Source organism: Mustela putorius, unplaced genomic scaffold (assembly GCF_011764305.1).
Source record: "Mustela putorius furo isolate JIRA1106 unplaced genomic scaffold, ASM1176430v1.1 tig00003845_pilon_pilon_pilon, whole genome shotgun sequence".
NCBI classification, from domain to species: domain Eukaryota; kingdom Metazoa; phylum Chordata; class Mammalia; order Carnivora; family Mustelidae; genus Mustela; species Mustela putorius.
Genome location: NW_025421998.1, coordinates 87,482,860 through 87,504,979, shown reverse-complemented (window position 1 = coordinate 87,504,979; position 22,120 = coordinate 87,482,860). Strand labels below are relative to the sequence as shown.

Below are 22,120 nucleotides of genomic sequence, written 5' to 3'. Positions count from 1 at the left end.
ACCTTTTCACCATAAACTAGTTTTTACCCCTGAGATTCTACTAAAACAACTCTTGCAAAAGTCTCCAACATCATTTTGCTCCATCGAATAGACACTCTCCAGCCCTGATTTAAGTAAGCGCAGCACTTGTGTCTACTGACCACTGGCTCCTCCGTGAGACACCACCTCCCCCTGTTCCCCACCCAACGCTCTTCGGCTTTCCTTCCACCTCTCTGGGGGCTCCTTCTCAGAAGCTCATCCTCAGCCTGTTCCCAGAGTCCTGTGAACGCTTCCCAATCCTCACGCTCTCTCTGGGTGACCAACAACAAGATGAGGAAATACGTTACATATTATAACCTCCTGGTTTCAGAAGCCCATAATAAAAACATATTTCACATTTAACTACCCTCTCAAAAGGATAACCTTACCAATCTTAACGTGAGAATCAAAGGTATAGTTCAAGCTGAAAGACACATGTACTCAGAGCTAACTTTTTTTTTTTTTTAAGATTTTATTTATTTATTTGACAGAGATCACAAGTAGGCAGAGAGGCAGGCAGAGAGAGGGGGAAGCAGGCTCCCTGCTGAGCAGAGAGCCTGATGTGGGGCTCGATCCCAGGACTCTGGGATCATGACCTGAGCTGAAGGCAGAGGCTTAACCCACTGAGCCACCCAGGCACCCCACTCAGAGCTAATTTTAATAATACTGTAATAAAATCTGTTTTGTGTTAAAAAACAAAACAAAAACAAAAACAAACACCCCACAGAAGTGTGGGACTGAAGGAGATATCTGTTCTTTAAATATACAGCCAATTACCAGGCAGATTTTAGAAACAGCCCTCTTAAAAGTAAAATCTTACTTTTTTTCCCAGACCCTCTACTAACTTCCCACTGGCAGCTACCCCTGTCTGCTTTGTCCTCAAGAAATGTAAGAAAATGTTAACGAACCATTATAAGGAGACAAGGAATGTCTATGGTATAAAGCTGTATCATCAAGCTGTGAAAAGTGTTCAATATTTAAGGTGAGATACGACTATCTGAATCTAAATTTAACATCCAGGGAACCTTGAATTAGTCATTTGGCTGGAAAACCCATGTTTGCAGCCAAGGAGCTGCCTTACTTGGTCACGTAGCAAAGACACACACACCCAAGGTAGAAAATCGGTTCCGTTCTACTACTTCTTATCCGCTGAGACTTTAAAATCAGGATTCTGCATCTTCCCACTGATAGACAGTCAAAAACTACAGACTATTTATTTCCCTACCACTATGCTCTAAGAGATAAGAAAACACTGACCTCCGAGCTTGGGTCTTCTGTGAAAAATTGAAAGAAATTGATCATCAATTATTTCCTATCAAAATGGTCTTATGTCCATATGTCTCTATCTCACATATACAATTTCCTAATAAGCTTGGCTGAGCTAGTAGTCTTCATTTCAAAACAGGACAGGATCCCACTTAATCTTCAGGGTTGTCTAATATCTACTTTTAAAGGATAGAGATAAGTTTTGCCACTTATTAATAATAATCTTCATGTTGCTATTTGAGAAGTGCTGACTAATTCTCCATCTGCATGATGAAAAGAACAGGAAAAAACTATTAGCAACGTAGAAAGAAACAGAGCAAAAATAAAAAGCACACTGCGCGGGGCCCTGGCGCTGTAGGCTTTCTTCCTGTGTCACTTCCCCACTGTAAGTCAGCCTCTCGTGCTCAGTGCCTGAATTCCGGGTCGATGACCCCAGGGAATTAATTTTAATGTATGGCAAACTAGTGACTAAAATTAGAAAACAAACCTAGGCCTTCTTCCTTTTAATTAAAGAATTAGCATCATTCTTCACGAAGCCTTTCCCAGATAACCTCTTCAACAGAAGGTGCTGGGAATCCTGGAAGCCACAGGGAGAAGAGAGAAGCTGGATCCTGATCTCACACCATACGCAGAAGTCAACTCTAAGTGGGGTAAGGATTCAACAATAGACCTGAAACCACAAAATTCTTAGAAGAAAACAGAGGTAAGATCCTTGACATCGGCCTTGGCAATGATTTTTGGGGTTTGACACCAAAAGCAAAAGCAGCAAAAGTAAAAACAAACAAGTAGGACCACGTCAAATTAAAAAGCTTCAGCACAGCAAAGGAAACCACCAACAAAATGAGAAACAACCCATAGAGTGGAACAATATATTTGCAATTGATAGGGGCATCTGGGTGGCTCAGTCAGTTAGGCGTCTGACTTGGGCTCAGAAAAGGATCTCGGGGTCCTGGGATGGAGCCCCAAGTTGGGAATCCCCACTCCACACGGAGTCTGCTTCTCCCACTCCCTCTGCCTCTCTGCCTGCTTATACACGCGGGCTCTCTCTCTCTCTCTCTCTCTCTCTCAAATGAATAAAATCTTTAAGAAATACATTTGCAAACGATATATCTGATAAAGAATTAATATGTATAATCTATAAAGAATTCATACAACTCAGTAACCACAACAAAAAGGCATATACACACAATCCTATTTAAAAATAGGCAGAGAACTAAATAAGACATTTTTCCAAGGAAGATATACAGAAAACCAAAAGGTACGTAAAATGGTGCTTAGCATCACTCATCAGCAGGGTAATGCAAATCAAAACCAAAATGAGATAGCACCTCACACCTGGCAGAATGCCTATCACCAAATGGCAACAAAAGAACAAATACTGGCAAGGACGTGGAGAAGAGAGAATCCTTGTGCCCTGTTGGTAGGCAATGTTAATTGGTGGAGCCACTATTAATAATAGTATGGGGGTTCCACAACAAATTAAAAATGCAACTCCCCTATGATCCAGCAATACCGTATCTGGGGATTGAAAGGAAATGACAGGGAATGAAAACAGGATCTCAAAAAGATGTCTGAGTTCTCATGTTTGTTTCAGCATTGCTCCCAAGAGCTAAAATTGGAAAACAACATAAGTGTCTATCAACGGACAAGCGGATAAAGAAGATGTGGTATACGTGTGTGTATACACGCATATACATACACACCTATATACATACGTACAATGAAATATGATTTGGCCAGGAGAAAGGGGGACATCCTGTCATTTGTGACAACATGGATGAAATCTGAGGGTATCAGGATAAGGCAAATAAGTCTAGCATATACTATGTGTTTTCACATATGAAGAATCTAAAAAAAAAAAAAAAAAAAAAAAAAGCCAAACTCAAAGAAACAGATTAGAATGATGGTTGCCAGGGGCTAGGGGTGGAGAAAATGGGGAGCTGGTCAAATAGTACAAACTTGCAGCTGTAATTGTGTAAGTTCTGGGTAGCTAATGTATAGCATGGTGACTAGAGTTAGTACCATATTATGGACTTGAAAGTTGCTAAGAGTAGATCATAAGTTCTCCCCGCAAAAAAGAAATGGGAATTAACTGACGTGATGCAGTTGCTAGATAATGCTATGGCAGCGATCATTTTTGCAATATGTAAGGGTATCCAATCAACATGTTCTACACCTTAAATTTACGCAGTGTTGTGAATCAAGTATAATACCTCACTGAAGCTGGGTGGGAGGGGCGGAAGTCCTCTCCCCCGGGCCAAAATAATACATCATCATAGCAGAACATTAGAAAAAGTATCCATAAATCTACTGCTCAGAGATAACTAAAGATGTTAGATGCATATTTTTAGTACAAGAATGTGCTAGGTCCCTAGGGGGGAATGGCTTAGGTATCTAAGTCGTCAGTTTAATTCTCAGGTGAGCTAATTAAGATCCATTTACTCTGGGGCTGCTGATCACACTTTTTAACATGTCCAGCTATCTCTGAGAGGCCTGTCATCGATCACAACGGGGGGTGTGGGTGGGAGAACGGATGTGTCAGTGCAGATACGGCCTTTCTCTGGTGGAAAAACAAAAGCAGGCCCAGGAAAAGAACTGGGAGCGTCAATTTCATAGAAGACAGAAGGCAAACTCCCTGACAGAGAGAGACTACTTCTACTCTTAATTCTGCCACCATCAAGCTTTGTGAACTGTCAAATTATTTTGGCTTTCACATTTCCCTGAGTAAATCTGGGATTAATAACCCCCCACCTGGGGCGCCTGGGTGGCTCAGTGGGTTAAGCCGCTGCCTTCGGCTCAGGTCATGATCTCAGGGTCCTGGGATCGAGTCCCGCATCGGGCTCTCTGCTCAGCAGGAAGCCTGCTTCCTCTTCTCTCTCTCTCTGCCTGCCTCTCTGCCTACTTGTGATCTCTCTCTGTCAAATAAATAAATAAAATCTTAAAAAAAAAAAAAATAACCCCCCACCTCTGATGAGGCCAGTGGGGAGGGCCGCTCAGCTGAGGTATCAGATGACAAAAGCATAAATACTACAAAAGCAGAAAACTCTGTGATGTCTGAGATGTTGTAAGGAGTGTTCTCAAGCTCTGACAAGCAGGCGAACTGCCTAAGGCACAGACTCCTGCGGGGTGGGGGGAGGGGGGAGGCCCTGCCCCCACCCAGATACTCCACTTCAATTGCCCTCCACTTCCAGCTTCCAAATGGCATTGGTGCTGCTCCTTAACCCCACTCCTGGTACAGAAATTTTTTTTTTTTTTAATTCACTTCCTCTTATTAAAAAATTGTCAAAGAAGACATCCAGATGGCCAACAGACACATGAAAAAGTGCTCCATATCACTCGGCATCAGGGAAATACAAATCAAAACCACAATGAGATATCACCTCACACCAGTCAGAATGGCTAAAATCAACAAGTCAGGAAATGACAGATGCTGGTGAGGATGCGGAGAAAGGGGAACCCTCCTACACTGTTGGTGGGAATGCAAGCTGGTGCAGCCACTCTGGAAAACAGCATGGAGGTTCCTCAAAATGGTGAAAATAGAACTGCCCTATGACCCAGCAATTGCACTATTGGGTATTTACCCTAAAGATACAAACGTAGTGATCCAAAGGGGCACGTGCACCCGAATGTTTATAGCAGCAATGTCCACAATAGCCATGCTATGGAAAGAACCTAGATGTCCATCAACAGATGAATGGATCAAGAAGATGTGGTATATATACACAATGGAATACTATGCAGCCATCAAAAGAAATGAAATCTTGCCATTTGCGACAACATGGATGGAACTAGAGCGTATCATGCTTAGCGAAATAAGTCAAGCAGAGAAAGACAACTATCATATGATCTCCCTGATATGAGGAAGTGGTGATGCAACATGGGGGCTTAAGTGGGTACGAGAAGAATCAATGAAACAAGACGGGATTGGGAGGGAGACAAACCATAAGTGACTCTTAATCTCACAAAACAAACTGAAGGTTGCTGGGGGGAGGGGTTTTGGGAGAAGGGGGTGGGATTATGGACATTGGGGAGGGTATGTGCTTTGGTGAGTGCTGTGAAGTGTGTAAACCTGGTGATTCACAGACCTGTACCCCTGGGGATAAAAATATATGTTTATAAAAAATAAAAAATTAAAAAAAAAATTGTCTTCTTAGCATCTTTTTCTTATTCATTAACATTCTTGGGCAATTCAGTATGTGCCCAGCCCTAGGTCAGGCTGCAAAAACACAAAGTTAAGTCCCCTCTTAGGAACTCATTGTCCGGTCTGATTAGAGATGATGGTAATGAAATGGGCCAGGAGTCCGAAGAGCCCCCAAGGTACGAAATACAGCCTAAGAGACTCAAGACAATGCTTTAATCCCATCTGACATGACGGTAAACATCAGCAAGGGAAGGCTGTCACTTGACACAAGGTTTTTATTTGTGTTATTGCAATGAAAGACCTCATGTCAGTTTGAATGTGGAATACCTTTTCATCTAACACCAACAAGTGTACAGAAAATAGGACCTAAGGTAGCTCCCACCACCTGCAGATAGAGGAGGGGGTCTGGACGCAGCAGGAAGGCTGACACCTAAATGTTATCAATAAACCATGAAACAGATTTTATCTGCCAGTCCTTTAACTCATATGATCTCTAATTCGAACCTGTAATACCATGGAAAACAAGAGAATTCAAAGGCAGGTTCTGCTGATGGTGTGTGTTTGTTTGTTTTTTTACCCTGACAGATATAAATAAAGATTGAAGCAATCCCATATTAAGACCCGTCCCATTTAGCAAAACACCCTTGCTCTGAAGATCATCACCCAAGAACAATACACATCGGAAAGATAGCTGTCCAATTTCATGCTTACAAGAGAGTGAAGAACATTACTCACATTACTAATGACCTGATATGTCACAAAGCTATGACCAATTTATTTAAGTCTTAATAGAACATACATAGATTTGGAGCCAGTACTACCTTCCATGGTAATAAATTTAATGTTTTAGTTAACAACTGGTATATTAAGTCCCACATGTAAAGAATTAACTCCTTTCATTTGTTCTAAAAATACTGCAGTAAAGCTGCAGGGGATATGCTCTAGTTGAAGAATAGTGGAATTTCCTCTGTATGTCGTTGGTTCATCTATCATACTCTTCAGTATTTAACAGTTGAGTATATTTAAAGCATGTTCTCACTGATATGTGTAATCAAAAGTAGAGATTTAATCAAATGATATCATAATCACTGAAGTTAAATTTACTTGCTTCCCGCTTGCTTTGATTCGAATTAACGACTCCTCTAAATTACATCAAGGCCCTCCTGATTCCGAGCATGTCCAGGTGCTACATGCAGTGGCTGGGAATGGCTACACGAAGCCACAAGGACAAATGCTTGACCTTGCTTCAAAGCTGCCCCTAAATGACTTTTCTGTCCAATAAAATGACCAATCCCACAAAATCCTACATTTCAGAGACTTAGGAGAAAAGTAACTAATAGAAAAAGAAATAAATGGAAGGAAATGCTACTTATTTGAAAAAGACACATATGCCTGACTCCAGCCACAGGTCAAAAAAAAAACCCATGACCAAGTGTGTCACAGTAGTATGACCGTAGACCATAAACAAAGTCAAAAGAGAAAAATTGAGGGGAAATTATAAAATAAATCCCAAAGAACTCATTTTCATAATAGAGAGTTCTCACAAATTAAAAAAAAAAAAAATTTTTTTTAAAAACCCAGAAAAGTAGATAGTTCACTGAAAAGGAAATAAACATTTAAATCCTAAATTATTGAAAATTTCACATTTCAAAAATGAAGAAGAAGAGCATAATAAACTAATATACTTATTGAAAAGTTCTCCGATTAATGCCTTTCCTCCCTCTCTGGACTTTAAACTTACGCCTTATTTCTTTGGCGTTTCAGGCCAGTGTCTGGTCCACGATAGATATTCAACATATGTAGGAATTCATTCTTTCATTCAACAAATATTGGGTCAAGTGGGCACTGTGCGACACTCTGAGGACAGGGTGCTGAGCAAAGCAAACTCATTCTCTTTCAAGGCTTCCATTCTAGGAGCAGTTAGAAGATAACCAAAACCAAACAGACACACACACACACACACACACACATAACATAGAAGGTAATCTAATGGTCCAGATCCTGTTGGTCTCCAAACAGGTATTAATTACATGTTTCCATACTGATACCCTCATTAGGCATTTTCATTTTCAAGGATTTCTTCTGATTAAAGTAACTTTAGTACTTTAACTCTTAAATAATTAATTTTTCACTAGAACTTAATAACAGTTACAAAATAGAGAGGGAGGAAAAACCTACAACATTATCCAAATACAACCACTTTCAGCATTAAAGCGTATTTCTTTCCTGTATTTTCCACAAATCTTTACTATCCCAGTGGGCACAGAGCATGTAATGTTCTCTGCCTTTTAGATCAGACACTTCATCTTCCTGCATTCTTAACCAAGACGAAGGAACATGGCAAAAGGATCTCTTTCCAAAAGGAAAACGGGTTTCCATAGCAGCCATGGCTTCAACTCATTCAACCCCTTCTGCCCTCTTCAAGACCAGCAGTTTTACTAAAGCTGAGCAGCCCTCCAGCACCTCCCCCTGCAATGACTTGCTGCCTCCAAATTTAAACGGGGCCATTTGTAAATAGACCGAAGAGGTGCCTCACACATGCCAATCACTCGCTTTCCCCCTTCTTCCTCTCCTCCATATTCTTGACATTGAACCTTGAGAGGATTTTGTTTCTTTTACCTCTTCCTCATGCTTTTCCTATTTGTTAATTATTAAAGAACTTCTTCCAGCTTCTTGGAAACAAAAATGCTATGAAATGCTCACGGGCTAGATTTTGGGAAAGAAGCAGTAATTACACAGCAGGAGAGGAAGAAATGGGTAATGAGCTGCCCAGACTGTAGACCACATGAGCCATCTGAAACTGAAGACACTGCCTGTCTTTCAGAGGAAATTATGGGTAGCAGGAGGTTCTGGGAGATTAGCAAAGCACATGTTGCTCTTACATTTATAGCGAGTTGGCAACAGGAATTTTTCTTTAATAGTAAGCAGAGGTTTATATTCATAGATTATGAATGAACAGAAAGACTATCTCTCCAATAAATAGACAACAGATAGTTGGGGGGGAGGTCCAGTATCAAAAAATAAGTGGGTCACCAAAGTGATTTTTAAAAACTGGCTGCGGAAATATTCTGACTCTGCAGGAAGTGAAGCATGACAATTCACTAGCCTGGTTCCTTCTTCTTTTCTAGCAAAACAGCACACCACATTAATTCTCTTTACATAAAGACAAATGAAAACAGGCCTGCAATGCATCACAACCAGACTATATTTAATAATAAAACTTTTAAGGAAAGTTATAGTACTGGTATCTTGCCTCAGAGTAGCATTTATATGCTAATGATCTGGAAGAGGTTAATTCACTGGGGGGGAGGGAAAGAATGTGCATATCGGGGGTAAAAAAGGATTTATGGTTCTTTTTACCTACATTCCAACTTTAAGAAAACCAGATTCTTGCACTTTTACATAAGATTTCTTGTATTGTAAATAATAAGAAGTATTATGACTTCTTTCTAAAATAAACGCCACTAACACATCCCAGTACAGTTTGATGAACATAAAATACCATGCAAGCTTCAAGGGATAATCTGACAATATCCCTTCTAAAATTTTCAGCTTCTAGAAGCAACAAGGCCAATCACTTTTGAATGACATTTTCAAGGTCATTAGTCTGGGAATTTTAAGGCACCTGCAAGCACAGAGCCACCACAGACTAACTCAACATTATCGGTCATTTGGAATCCCAGCTTAAGACTCAAGAATAGAGGCTCACCCCCAAAATTTGTTGTCTCTCAACTATTTTATCTCTTAGTAGTTTGGGCTCAATTTTTCAGATTTGTACATTTTATAAAATGGGATCGTGTTATACACATGAAACCAAGACCAGCAGCTTGTTCACTTGCCAGTGTCCAATATATCCTGCCTACAAAAGCTCTGAATACCAACAACAACAAAAAACCTTACAGGGGCGGGGGGGGGGGGTGCGCTTCTGCTAACTCATTCCTCACAGAGGAAACATTTATTATTTCCTGGGGCTGTATGCTGAATTTCTACTTCTACAGCTGTAATTTCCACTTGTGAATACCGGAAGGGGCTTAGGGAATGGAAGAGGAAGGGGTCAAAATCCTATGAAAGACACATTGCTTTTAAGGGTACTGTAATGAGATTTGCAGAAAAGTTATTGATCCGTGCCCTTTCGTTTTATTTCCAATATACACTATAGTCATGTTATTTCCCTATGAAAGTTCAGTGTATTCATCTAGGGACTTGCAGCAACAGGGCAAATAGCAAGCCAGAATTCTGGAGTGTTCATTAGTAAGGAGGCAAAAGGTCTTCACGGAAATCCAGGCACCGGGCAAAGAAAGAAGAAAAGCAAAGTTCAATTTAGAACCATTCCCCAGCCGCTCTGGATCACAATGTGAGTGATCAAAGAACACGGCAGTTCAGGAAGGAAGCAAGAATAAATAAATAAATGCGTGTGTTCATAGATACCTAGGCATGTAATAGTTCTTCCTGGCGCTGCTCTACTAAACTGTAATCACGTGACCTCACGTAGGGCAAGCAATCCTATAAGATGGGGATTATTTTCTTCAGATTATAGAGCTGGCATTCAAAAGCAGGTCTACCTGACTCCGAAACCCATCAAAACACGTGCTTTGAAATGGTCTATGGCAGGAGATGGGTGGAAGACGGTTTCTTCACCAACTGCACTTTTTTTTTTTTTTTTTAAAGACTTAGTTATTTGAGAGACCGAGTGACGGGAGGAGCAGAGGGAGAAAACCCTCAAGCAGACTCCCCACTGACTGCGGAGTCCGATGCAGGCCTCGATTCCACGACCCATGAGATCATGACCCGAGCCGAAACCAAGAGCCCGACACTCACCCAACTGAGCCGCCCAGGCGCCCCATACCAACTGCACTTTTGAATGAAGTTCAAGGGAATTAACTTTTGAAGAGCTTTAAGGAATAATCAAAATCAATGTTATTTAGGTATTTAGATACATCAAAGAATATAGAAAATACAAATAGAACACATTAATTTTTCTAAAATATTTAAAGTCTGAGAAATTCTAAGTAAGCTCTTCTTTCTCCTTAAATTTGTTATTTGCTTAAAAAAAGAAAAAAAGAAAAAAACTTTTAAAGTCCTATATACAAAGAGCAGAATTCCCTTAACAACAGGTCCACGAGATTATGATCCCCTCCACATACTGTCTGGCACCCCCCAGGAACTGACATCATTTAAGAGAAGACCTGCTCCACTCTGCCCTCTGCCCCTACATGAAACTGTAGTTTCCAGTGGTCTCTCCCTGCCCCTCCACTGTGACAAATCCCTGCCCTGGTAAGCATGGAGGGTTGGGGGAGGGTAACAGCAGAGAAGGAGGTGACGAGGAACAGAGACCTGTGTAGAGTATGTCTTAGATTTTCTAGAAAAGTCCATTTCAAATATCTTGTCCCACGGTCAAGTGATATTAGTCTATTATGCCCTGAACTCTGGTTTGGCAGACATGATCTCTCAGTGTATGAGTTAGACAGAGTTAGGACTGTAGTACAATTTCAGTTTCTCCTTATGAAACAAGAATTACGAAATCCAAATCCTATTAGCTATTTTATTTTTTTTTTTTAAAGATTTTATTTATTTATTTGACAGTGAGAGATCACAAGCAGGTAGAGAGGCAGGCAGAGAAAGAGAGGAGGAAGCAGGAAGCAGGCTCCCTGCCGAGCAGAGAGCCCGATGCGGGACTCATCCCAGGACCCTGAGATCATGAACCTGAGCCGAAGGCAGAGGCTTAACCCACTGAGCCACCCAGGTGCCCCCTATTAGCTATTTTAAATAGATACAGGAATTCCTGAAACCTCTTTGCCTTATTGGCAAATATCACCACACATCAAAAGAGAAAGCTGAGGACAGAGGAAAGGCCACAGAGATGCATCAATTCCAAGGCCAGCCACTTCATCTGTGACCTTGAACTAATTATTAGTGTCTGAGCCCCAGTTTCCCTAATTGTAAAATGTAGACACTAATAAGTAGCTCATAGAGTGGTGGTAGGAATAAATGAAATAATATACATAAATGACTTGAATAATGCTTAGTATTTAATATTCAATAGTTTTTCTTCATTTGAGTATGAACAATATGCTTTAAAACTTTTCAAACCAATAATGCCTATTCAGCTATTTTCACCAATCTGAGTTTGTATGGGCTCTAGTACCCCAAGTTCAAGAAATAACATCAACAGAAACTTGTTCACCTAGCCCCCATCCTAGAAAATGTAGAATTCTCAAAACTACAAACTGCATGCCCATTTACCTTGGTTGGTTCTCCACAGTGAGGTTCTCTCCTCTCTGATAGCCACTGTCTGCTACCTGGGTTGTAGACCTCTTCACAATTTGCTGTAGCTCCTGCTCCAGGCGTTCTTTGATCGCCTTAACAGTCTCTGGAATCTTCTTCAGTTTGGCCAGCCCCTTGATGAGGATGCCCATAAAAAGGGTGCTGTTCTCCTCTGGATCCGATTCCAAATCCTCCTTGATGTCCTGCAGGTTCATCTCCCTTGCTGGAAGAAAAGAAAAAAAGAAAAGAAAAGGGTTCCATTGCAAGATTCAAAAACAGAGCACACTGAATAAATGGGATCACAGCTTTGATTACCGCCTTAAAGGAATTAGAGAAGACTTTTCAAGGGGGAAACAAACCATGAGAGACTGTGGACTCTGAGAAACAAACTAAGGGTTTTGGAGGAAAGGAGGGTGGGGGATGGGCGAGCCTGGTGGTGGGTATTAAGGAGGGCGCGTATTGCGTGGAGCATTGGGTGTGGGGCATAAACAATGAATCTTGGAACACTGAAAAATAAAAGTTTAAAAATATATATATATATCCCCCCCAAATTATATTCACATAGAGACTAAGAACCACAAAGTAACAGTTACATTCCTCAGATCATAGCCATCAGTTAAAATAAGAGGTGGAAGCCATTAAAAACAAGGAAATCTGCACAGAAAGTTTTCCACGGACAGCCACTTCCACAATGAGCCAGTCCGTTCATGACATTTATTAAGCACTCGCTGTTGATAAAATGCCATACTTGGTGCTATGGGAGAATTCCTGAGAGCCACAGTCTCAAAACTCTTATTTAATCCTTACAAAAGATAAGTAACTTGATAAAAAGAGGTAAGTTAAATAAGGAAATTAGTTTAAACAAATGACAAGAGATGAAGAAAACTGAAGAACGGTATGTGCAAAGTGAGACACGACTCTGAGGAAAAGAGTAATGAAGACTTTCCATACATACCAAAGAACCACCTTCTACTTTTCTCTAAACATAGGTCTACCATAACACACTCTACTGAAAATGGGTCTTGCAAATCCCTGTTAGTTTTCTGATAAATAATTTTATGTCAAAAGTCTCCATAGGTCTACAGGCTTTGGGACGGAAGAGGGCAGCCTAGCACACTGGTTCTTACCCCCCACTGAGAAGCTGGGGAGAGCGAGCGATGGGGATCTGAGACCTCCATGACCGACTGAAAACCACAGGCCCTCCCTTCCGACTAATGCACACACACACAAATATGTGCCCCAAAATACCCAAAAATAATTCTCTCGTTTTAACAATGGTTGGATTTAGATAGAATGAAGCGAAAGTGAGTAAAAGCCAGAAGATGGACCCTAACGGTTCAAGTCTTCCCCATCCTTCCCTCTCTATTCTTCAAAACAACTGACAGGTTTTTAAAATATGTGATATCCTGAAAGACTGCATACCTTCTTCTTTGGGGGAAGTCAAGCTCAATGATACTACGAGTCCACTTCAAGTGGTCCAGCACCACTGGAATGCACTGCAATCTACTGATTAGGGAAGAATGAAAATATCCCACTACAGGCAGTAAATCCATGTAACCACTGCACAGAGTCTCCAAAACCCCTACCTCAGATGATACGCACGCTATTCTCTTCAATCCCTTCTATTCATGTTCCCAACTCGTAAAATGCACTTCAATACGAACCAAAAGCATTTAAGGACATGCAGGATATAATTACTTCAACAAGCTTGTTTTCATTGAAGACGTTCTCCTCGTATTTATCCACGAGGCTGAAAACCATGTGGAGAGACAGAAGCACAGCAAGAAGAACCAAATTCCTAGGATTTTCTTTGCAACACAGAGCACATTTGAAGAGGTGGTATTTCATTTAAAAAATTGTAAGTCTAGTAAAGCCGGGAGTAGAACCAAAGTGACTTAAGCCTGTGAAGATTACAATTTTGACGGCAAAAAACAAAAACAAAAACCCAAAACAACAAACAAAAAAACAAAACATAAGGCATTGATATTTCCAAATGTGACATTCCAAAAATTGACATTTTAGTTACTGGTTTTGTTTTATACTTTAAGAACTGGACCCCTCAGGCCACAGACTTCTTCCTCCATCCTGCAAAACCAATCCCGGCAGCAAGAAGAGAGAAATACTTAGCAGCCAAGGAGCCATCTAAATTCAGCACGTTGCAGGTTGGGGGGCGGGGCGCAGCTGGAATGAAGCACAACTATAAGCAGAGCTTCAGGCAGGGAAAAAAGTAATAGAAATTTAGCCGAGAGAAAATGATCTTCACGAAGGAGCACATATGAGTCACAAACAGACACAAGCAAGGGGCCACCTGTGTGTCACGAGCATCTGCCACAAGAGTGATTGGTGAGGAGGTAAATGTAGTAAGATCCACGAGCCCCTAGACGGTGTGGCATATAGCTACTTATCTGTGCACTAATATGATAGAGAGCCTATTAAAAAATAACAAATAAGCAAGGTATGAATAATAACATGCCAGAGCCTCAAATGGCACATTTGTTTCGAACCTTATCTTTCTGAAATCTCCTAGAGCATAAACAGTGAGAGATCCAATATTAATTAATTTATATTATCTATTTCACTTACATCAGCTGAAAATTAAAAGGCAATTTAAAAGGATAATATAATCAACCATGAAGACTAGTCCAATAATCACGGTGAGGTCAGATAGAATTATTGGTGCTTTATGGAAAAAGTCTTGTACAAAAATAATATAGCTGAAATTCAGTACGGGCCTCCCACCATCATCAGAACAAAATGTACATACTTCCAAATAACTTAACACCAAACCATTCATTCCCTTGAATCTACAGTGATACAGTACTCAAAGTGCAGGTTTAAGAACACTTTATATTTAGAAATACTATACTCTCTCACCCAGTTCTCTCTGATCTTTTTGCTCTGAAGAGACTTGTTAAGTGAGGATTTCCTGAACCTGCTTTTGAAGACCCTCAGTGGCAAAACAGTGCTAAATACTAAGATTTTCATGTTCTTCCCCACTATTACTACTAAAATCCTATTGGCCCCAACTGTTTTTTATTACACGCATAGACAAGAAAGGAAGGAGGAAGATACGGATGTGTAGGTATACATGCCTAAGTGGTTTGAGGCTAAGCATGGATTCATGAAGGTTTAACAAAGACACTTTGGGACTCATGAAACAATTACCTGGATGCTATCTCCAGTCCTCCCAAGCTCCACAATTCCATGATTCTATCAACTTAGAGTAAATCTATACATCTCTGGTTCCATGGCCTATAACCAATTCTGTTCACCTAAATTACAGATAGCCCATTTTAAAAATTACAGAGAAAGTGAATAATCCACTTAAGCAGGTAAGTCTTCTGTAAAAGAAAACTACCTTTTGTTTCCCACTGAGTACAGGAAGCAACGAGACTAGTCCGTAACTGCTTTCTTTTCTTGGTATGTTTGGTAAGAAAATATGAGTAACATGCACCATGGCTATATATACATGTCATCAAATCTGCACAAGAACCCTGGTGATACACTTTAACTTTGTACTGAATAAGCTTCATTATTTAACTTAAGATTTGTACATGTTAAATTGTAAGAGATAATGGTAGTGTTTACCACAGAAACTCCTGGTAAATGTCATGCTTTATGCTATGCATGGTAACTAAAGTATACAGATATGGCAGATCTGATTTCGACCTACATCCATAACTTCATTTACATGTTGTATTCAAGAACATTATGTCTATATAACAGGAAAACTGTGTCACTATTGAACAGAATTCGATATAAATTCAATATAAAAAGGAAACTTCAAAAAACTCACCAAGCCTACTTAACCCAATAAAGTACCAAAAGAATTACATACCCACAACCTGCCCCCATAGGCAGGAATCTTGCCTCAGTAGAATGACAATGCTCTCAAATAGAAAATAAGAAAGTTACCACTTAATAGTAATTCTGGTCAAAATGGCACTATAAATTCATAGTTGAGATACCCAATCTCAAGATAGTTATACACAAAATAGAAACTAAGAAGTTATGAAGAAATAGTCTGATTCAAAACTGAGAGTAACATCTCTGTGGACAAGCAATAGAAAAAAGGAATGGAGCCAGAATATGTGTCCAACAATGTCTGTGTGGAGAAGCAGGCGGAGGCAGGCAAGATCTAGCCCACTGGGTGTTACAGAGACTTGACACGCACCACTGGCTAGATGAGCCCACAAGTCCTCTACGGAGGGCTACAAGCACAGGACCAAATCAAGCTCTACACCTACAGACGCTTCTGGTCTCATCAAATCCTTATCTTCCATCCACATCCCAGTGGAGATACCTGGTCAACTATTTATCTTAAATACCATTCATCTCACCAATGAAAAATTACCTCTAACATCTTTTATTCTAATTAATGCACCCACTGGTACAGATGCACGGGTTGCCCCTGGAGTATAGAATCTTGATTAGGGTCTTTCAAATGTTAACTAACTACCCCTGAAGTGTGGATTCCTGATTAAGGTACTTCAGAAATGTTAACTAAGCACCCCTAAGGTGCAGATTAAATTACTTTAAAGGAAACTACAGACAATATAACACCCTACTCCTGAAAGGAGGCTGCCAAAAGTTACTGCCAACTCTGTACTAGGGACCATCATTTACATGAAGCTAAGGGTTTTTATAGTCTCAGCGCAGGAATAGTTTCATCCCGGAAGTGGAGAAGGAAAGCACAATGAATGTGCCCAGGTCCGCCCATAAGTGAAAGTGGGCTAAGGGGGAAATGATGGTATGTTTCAAGGGGAGGGAGAGTGAAGGGTAGACTATTACGATAAAAACAACCAAAACGATACTGTTCAGTCTCCCTTGGGACAGCGCTTAACATACATGATCTCTTTTAGAGCAAGGAGGATGCATCTTTGAAAGTCAAGGAGTAGCCACCAGTGGAAAAGTGGCTACTAAAAACTTTAAGTGGGCAAGAGGATAAGAGAAGACACAAGGAACAGATGAAAAAATTGTTTATATTAATATTCAATAATATGTGTTGGGTTTTGTGAGTTCAATTGCCCAAAGAGATAATATGATGTAGTAAAAAGAGCAAAAGTGGGGCCTCATAGCGAACTTTAAATCTGATTATCAACTCTACCACAATCTAACTGGGTAAATCTCTCTGAAGTCATTAAATCTTGCAAGACTTCAACTTTCCCACCGGTAAAATGGAAATAATATTACCTACACAACTGTGTATATTAAAGGAGGTAATATGACATCAAAACACAAAACAAACCCCCAAGAAAGGGGGGAAAATGTACTTTTACAACACCTAGCTTTAGGAACTCCTGGATTGCTAGAGACAATGGAAATTACTGAATTCCCCATTTCTCCTTATTTCCTCCAAAAACAACACAGAACAGCCAGAAGAACAAACAAAGCTCATACAAATCATACCCTCAGGATAACCTGCAGATTGAAAATGCCCCCAAATTCACAACAACTATAAATAAAAATAAGAAAAAAACACTTAATCCCATCAAAGAATCTCCCAGGTTCCTGGCCCACCTCTGCTCTGCCACAAGGCTTTGTTGCAAGCAAAAGCAGGCTATTGAAGAACCATGAAAAAACTAGGACATTAGCGATGATCCTAAGACTGATTTTAAAAAGACTATGACCACCCTACATTTCAGATACTCAAAAAGTATCCAAAGAGATGAGAGCGTGGACTAGAGGGAAGAGAGTTTAAGAGAAGATAATTTGTAGGACCAGTATTTGAGACCCCCAGCTTCTATGGGAGAAATTAGACAAAAGGAAGAGAGAAATGTCCTTTGGCTACTGGATAGTGAAGGGAGAAAGAAGCATAAAGAGAAAATTCAGGACACCATGAGAGAGCCAAAATTCTGAGAACAACCTTCTCCTACCATCAAAACAAATAATACACTCAAGTATTTGGATTTTGCTATGCTGACAGAAGAGGGAGCCAATGATCTAGGAATTCAATTAAACACCCTAAACCCATAAAAAGAGAGCAGGAAAAAATGAACAAATTCTTATGAAGGTATGGGGGAGAAGGGTTGTCAGAAAATCCACCACACATTAAAAGAGGAAAATTTCTTGCAACAAAACTATCTTGAAGCCAAGAATATTAGTTAGCAACACTCCAGATGGAAGAAATATATTCAAACAAGAACCTGCAGATACGAAGCCATCTTGAGTCAGAAATCCCAAAACTATGAACAGACATGGACAAATAAAAGAAAGGTCTGAGAAGCAAATGGACTAAACTGAGAAGAGATAAGGGAAGAAAAAGGATATTATTTCAGGCAGGAATAAATTATAAAATACCCAAGAGAAAACAGACAAAAATGAGTATCTCATAAAGGGTATTAAGGAAATTCAGGGAACCAAAATAGAGAATAAAAGGGATATAAAGAAAAAACTACAATGACCAAAGAGAAAGTAGTAGAAATGGAAGACAGACAAAGAAAAAGGTAACATATTAGAAGAAAAACAAACAACAGGTTGTTTAAAATTATTTTTTTAAAAATCTTGAATCTACAAAATGAAAGAGCCTATTGGGTACCTGGGAAAATTAGCCATTCAAAAAATAAACAAACGAACAAACTCCAGGGCATACCCTATTACAATTGTTAAGTTCCTAGGTTAAAAAGTCGTCAAGGTCTATAGGCTCACAACTTACAAGGCCAAACAAGGCAAACTGGTGCAGCCACTCTGAAAAAACAGTATGGAGATTCCTCAAAAAGTTAAAAATAGAACTACCCTATGAGCCAGCAACAGCACTACTACGTATTTATCCAAAGGATGACAAAAATAGTGATTCAAAGAGGCACATGAACCTCAATGTTTATAACAGAAATGTCCACAACTACCAAAATATGGAAATAACTCAGATGTCCATCAACAGAAGAATGGATAAAGGAGACGTGATACATATATATACAATGGAATATTGCTCTGACATCAAAGAGTATGAAATCCTGACATTCACAATAACATGGATAGAACTAGAGAGTATTTTGTTAAGCAAAATAAGTCAGTAATAGAGCGCCTGGGTGGCTCGGTGGGTTTAGCCTCTGCCTTCGGCTCAGGTCATGATCTCAGGGTCCTGGGATCGAGTCCCGCATTGGGCTCTCTGCTCAGCAGGGAGCCTGCCTCCCCCCATCTCTTTCTGCCTGCCTCTCTGCCTACTTGTAACCTCTCTCTGTGTGTCAAATAAATAAATAAAATCTTAAAAAAAAAAAAAAAGTAAGTCATTGAAAGACAAATATCATGATTTCATTCATAGATGGAATTTAAGAAAAAAATCAGATGAACATAGAAGAAAGTAAGGAAAAATAAAACAAGGTAAAATCAGAAAGGCAAGCCATAAGAGACTTTTTTTTTTAAGATTTTACTTACTCTTTTGAGAGAGAGCAAGCAGGCACAAGCTGGGGTGGGGGGCGGTGGCAGAGGGAGAGGAAGCAGCAGTCTCCCCACTGAGCAGGGAGCCCAACACAGGGCTCAATCCCAGGACCCTGGGAATCATTATGTGAGCCATAGGCAGACACTTAATGGTCTGAGCCACTCAGGTGTCCCAAGAGACTCTTAACTATAGAAAACAAATTAAGGGTTGCTGGAGGGGAGGTAGGTAGGGATGGGCTAAATAGGTGATGGGCATTAAGAAGGGCACTTGTTGTAATGAGCACTGGGTGTTATATGTAACTGATGAATCACTAAACTCCACCAGGAACCTAATAATACACTGTATGTTAACCAACTTAAAGGTAAATAAAAAATTTTAATTAAAAAAAAAGAATTTTCATAAAACACACAAAGGAAGATAATAATGAAGTAGCATTTTATAATAAAAAAAGAAAGAATATCAATAAGTAAAAATTGTAAACTAATGAATTTATACCCATCTAAGCTGTCCTTTAAGTACCAAGGCTACAGGACCTACTAAAGGAATTCTGCACCCATGAGCCTTTTCTTAAGGAATCTTTTGATGAGCCAAGAGATACGTGGGAAAACTTAAGCAAAAAAGATTGATGATGAGCATTTAAAACAATTAAGTGTAGATTTAAGATAAAAACACCACTGGCAGGTGTGAATGGAAGATAGCTAAGACAAATACATTATAAACAATAAAAAGTAAAAAGTAACACAAATAGAAGCTAGCAGAAAAGAAAGGATAATGAAGTCATGTTGTTATTTAGGCAAAAGACGGGGATTAAAGGATATCCACAAAAACAGAAATGTGAGAGGGAAAGATTAAAGCATTAAAAGGGACTAGGAGCACTTTTCCTGTGTTTTTAAAACATTAAAAAGACAATTGCTAGCAGAAAAGAACACCTCCTAAACAACAACAACAAAAAAGTGTTTAAGGAACAAAAAATATCTCAGAGAAAAAGAAACATAGCAAATATACATATTTATAAAATACTACAATAGAGGGGCGCCTGGGTGGCTCAGTGGGTTAAAACCTCTGCCTTCAGCTCAGATCATGATTCCACGGTCCTGGGATCGAGCCCCACTTCAGGCTCTCTGCTCAGCAGGGAACCTGCTTCTCTTCCTCTCTCTCTGCCTGCCTCCCTGCCTACTTGTGATCTCTGTCTGTCAAATAAATAAATTAAATCTTTAAAAAAAATACTACAATAGAGCTGAGACAAAACATTAGTCTTATCATTATACATCAATGGATCATACTCACTTATTATAAGAAAAGGATTTTCAATCTGAGTCACAAAGCAGGGCCCAACAATAGGCTATACACAGATCTCAAAACTAGTAATTTAGAAAGGCTAGAAATATAGAATAAACAAAAGACACCAGTCAAAAATCATTAACCATTATGACAAAGGGCATCTTTTAATATCACATGCCACAATTCGCAACAAGGCTTACAAATACTGACATACCAAATTAAACAGCAGCTACCATTTTGAAACAAAAACTACAAGGGAGGCAGAGATACAGGGGAAAACTCACTAATAGAAAACTTGAATACATCACAAAAAAAAAAAAAGAAGAAGATCGAAGACCTAAACAATAATTAAATAATGCAGATCTTATGGATATATATCAACTCTATACCTGATAACCAAGAATGTACCTGTTAGGGCCAATTTAATGTTAAAACCTGTTTAACTATTAGGGCCTGCTTAGCCAGAGTGACTCCATATTGCCTAGGTAGCCATATTGTTCTTTAAATCCACAGACTTCATGCCAGGAATAAACGCCCCAGTAGTTCCTGGTATCGGTTCCAGGTATCGATTCCAGGAATAAACGCCTTACCAATAGAAGCCACGTACCTTGGGTCTGCGGTTACACCCTATAAAACCAGCCTGTGAGATCCAGAAGGGGTCGCCCTCTTCAGAGGCGGCCCTGGTCGGTCAGTCTAACTCCTAATGCTTGGCATAGAATCAAGTTTTGCATAACTTTCACTTTGTCTCAGTCTCATTCCTTTGATAACGGAGCCCAACAGTACCTTTTACTCAAGCACCCATGGGACATTCACAAACAGTGGTCATGTATTGTCACAGAGAAAATGTAAGTTCCATGAAGTAAAAGTATTACCAACAATACTCTCTGAACTCAACATAAAAAAGCTAGAAAGGATTAAGAGAAAATAAAATTCTTCTGTTAAAAACACTGTATCAAGGGGTGCCTAGGTGGCTCAGTCAGTTAAGCGTCTGCCTTCAGCTCAGGTCATGATCCCGGGGACCTGGGATCGAGCTCTGCAGCCATCAGTCTCACTGCTGAGTAAAGAGTCTGCTTCACCCTCTACCTCTCCCTCTGCCCCTCCCAACACACCCCCAACTCATGCACTTTCTCTCTCTCCCTCTCTAATAAATAAAAAAAATCTTTTAAAACAATGGATTTTTATCTAATACAAATTGAAATGAGACAATATTTTTTTTTAAATCTTTTTTTTTTTTTTTTTTTTTTTTTTTTTTATTTGACAGAGAGAAATCACAAGTAGATGGAGAGGCAGGCAGAGAGAGAGAGGGGGGGAAGCAGGCTCCCTGCTGAGCAGAGAGCCCGATGCGGGACTCGATCCCAGGACCCTGAGATCATGACCTGAGCCGAAGGCAGCGGCTTAACCCACTGAGCCACCCAGGCGCCCCGAAATGAGACAATATTTTTAAAATGATAATGGGAACATTAAATATCAAGGTCTATGGAATGCATTTAAGGTGTTGAGAAAAATTCTTGTCACTGAACACTTCTATCAGTAAAACTGAAAGAAAATATATGATTTAAGAAATAAATAAGAAAATATATGAAAATATATATAAGAAAATATATGATGTCTAGATCAGAAGAAAAAATAAACCAAAAGAAAGCACAAAGAAGGAAAAAAAGATAAAAGCAGAAAATGAGGTGGAGAACTGAAGAATGCCCTAATCAATAATCAAAATACTAGTTATTTATTGAAAATTAAAAACAAAAACAAAACAAAAAACCCTAACACAA

General features: G+C 39.7%; 1 protein-coding gene across 4 annotated transcripts in view; it reads right to left on the bottom strand.

Moving 5' to 3' along the window:
* The window catches only part of EXOC4 (exocyst complex component 4), a 730,537-nt gene that overhangs the window by 631,483 nt on the left and 76,934 nt on the right, over positions 1 to 22,120 (bottom strand). For all 4 annotated transcript variants that reach the window (XM_045062998.1, XM_045062999.1, XM_045063000.1 and 1 more), the window contains exon 6: positions 11,669 to 11,912. In XM_045062998.1, coding sequence (XP_044918933.1) covers positions 11,669 to 11,912 — 244 coding nt within the window. The remainder of the gene's footprint in view (positions 1 to 11,668; positions 11,913 to 22,120) is intronic.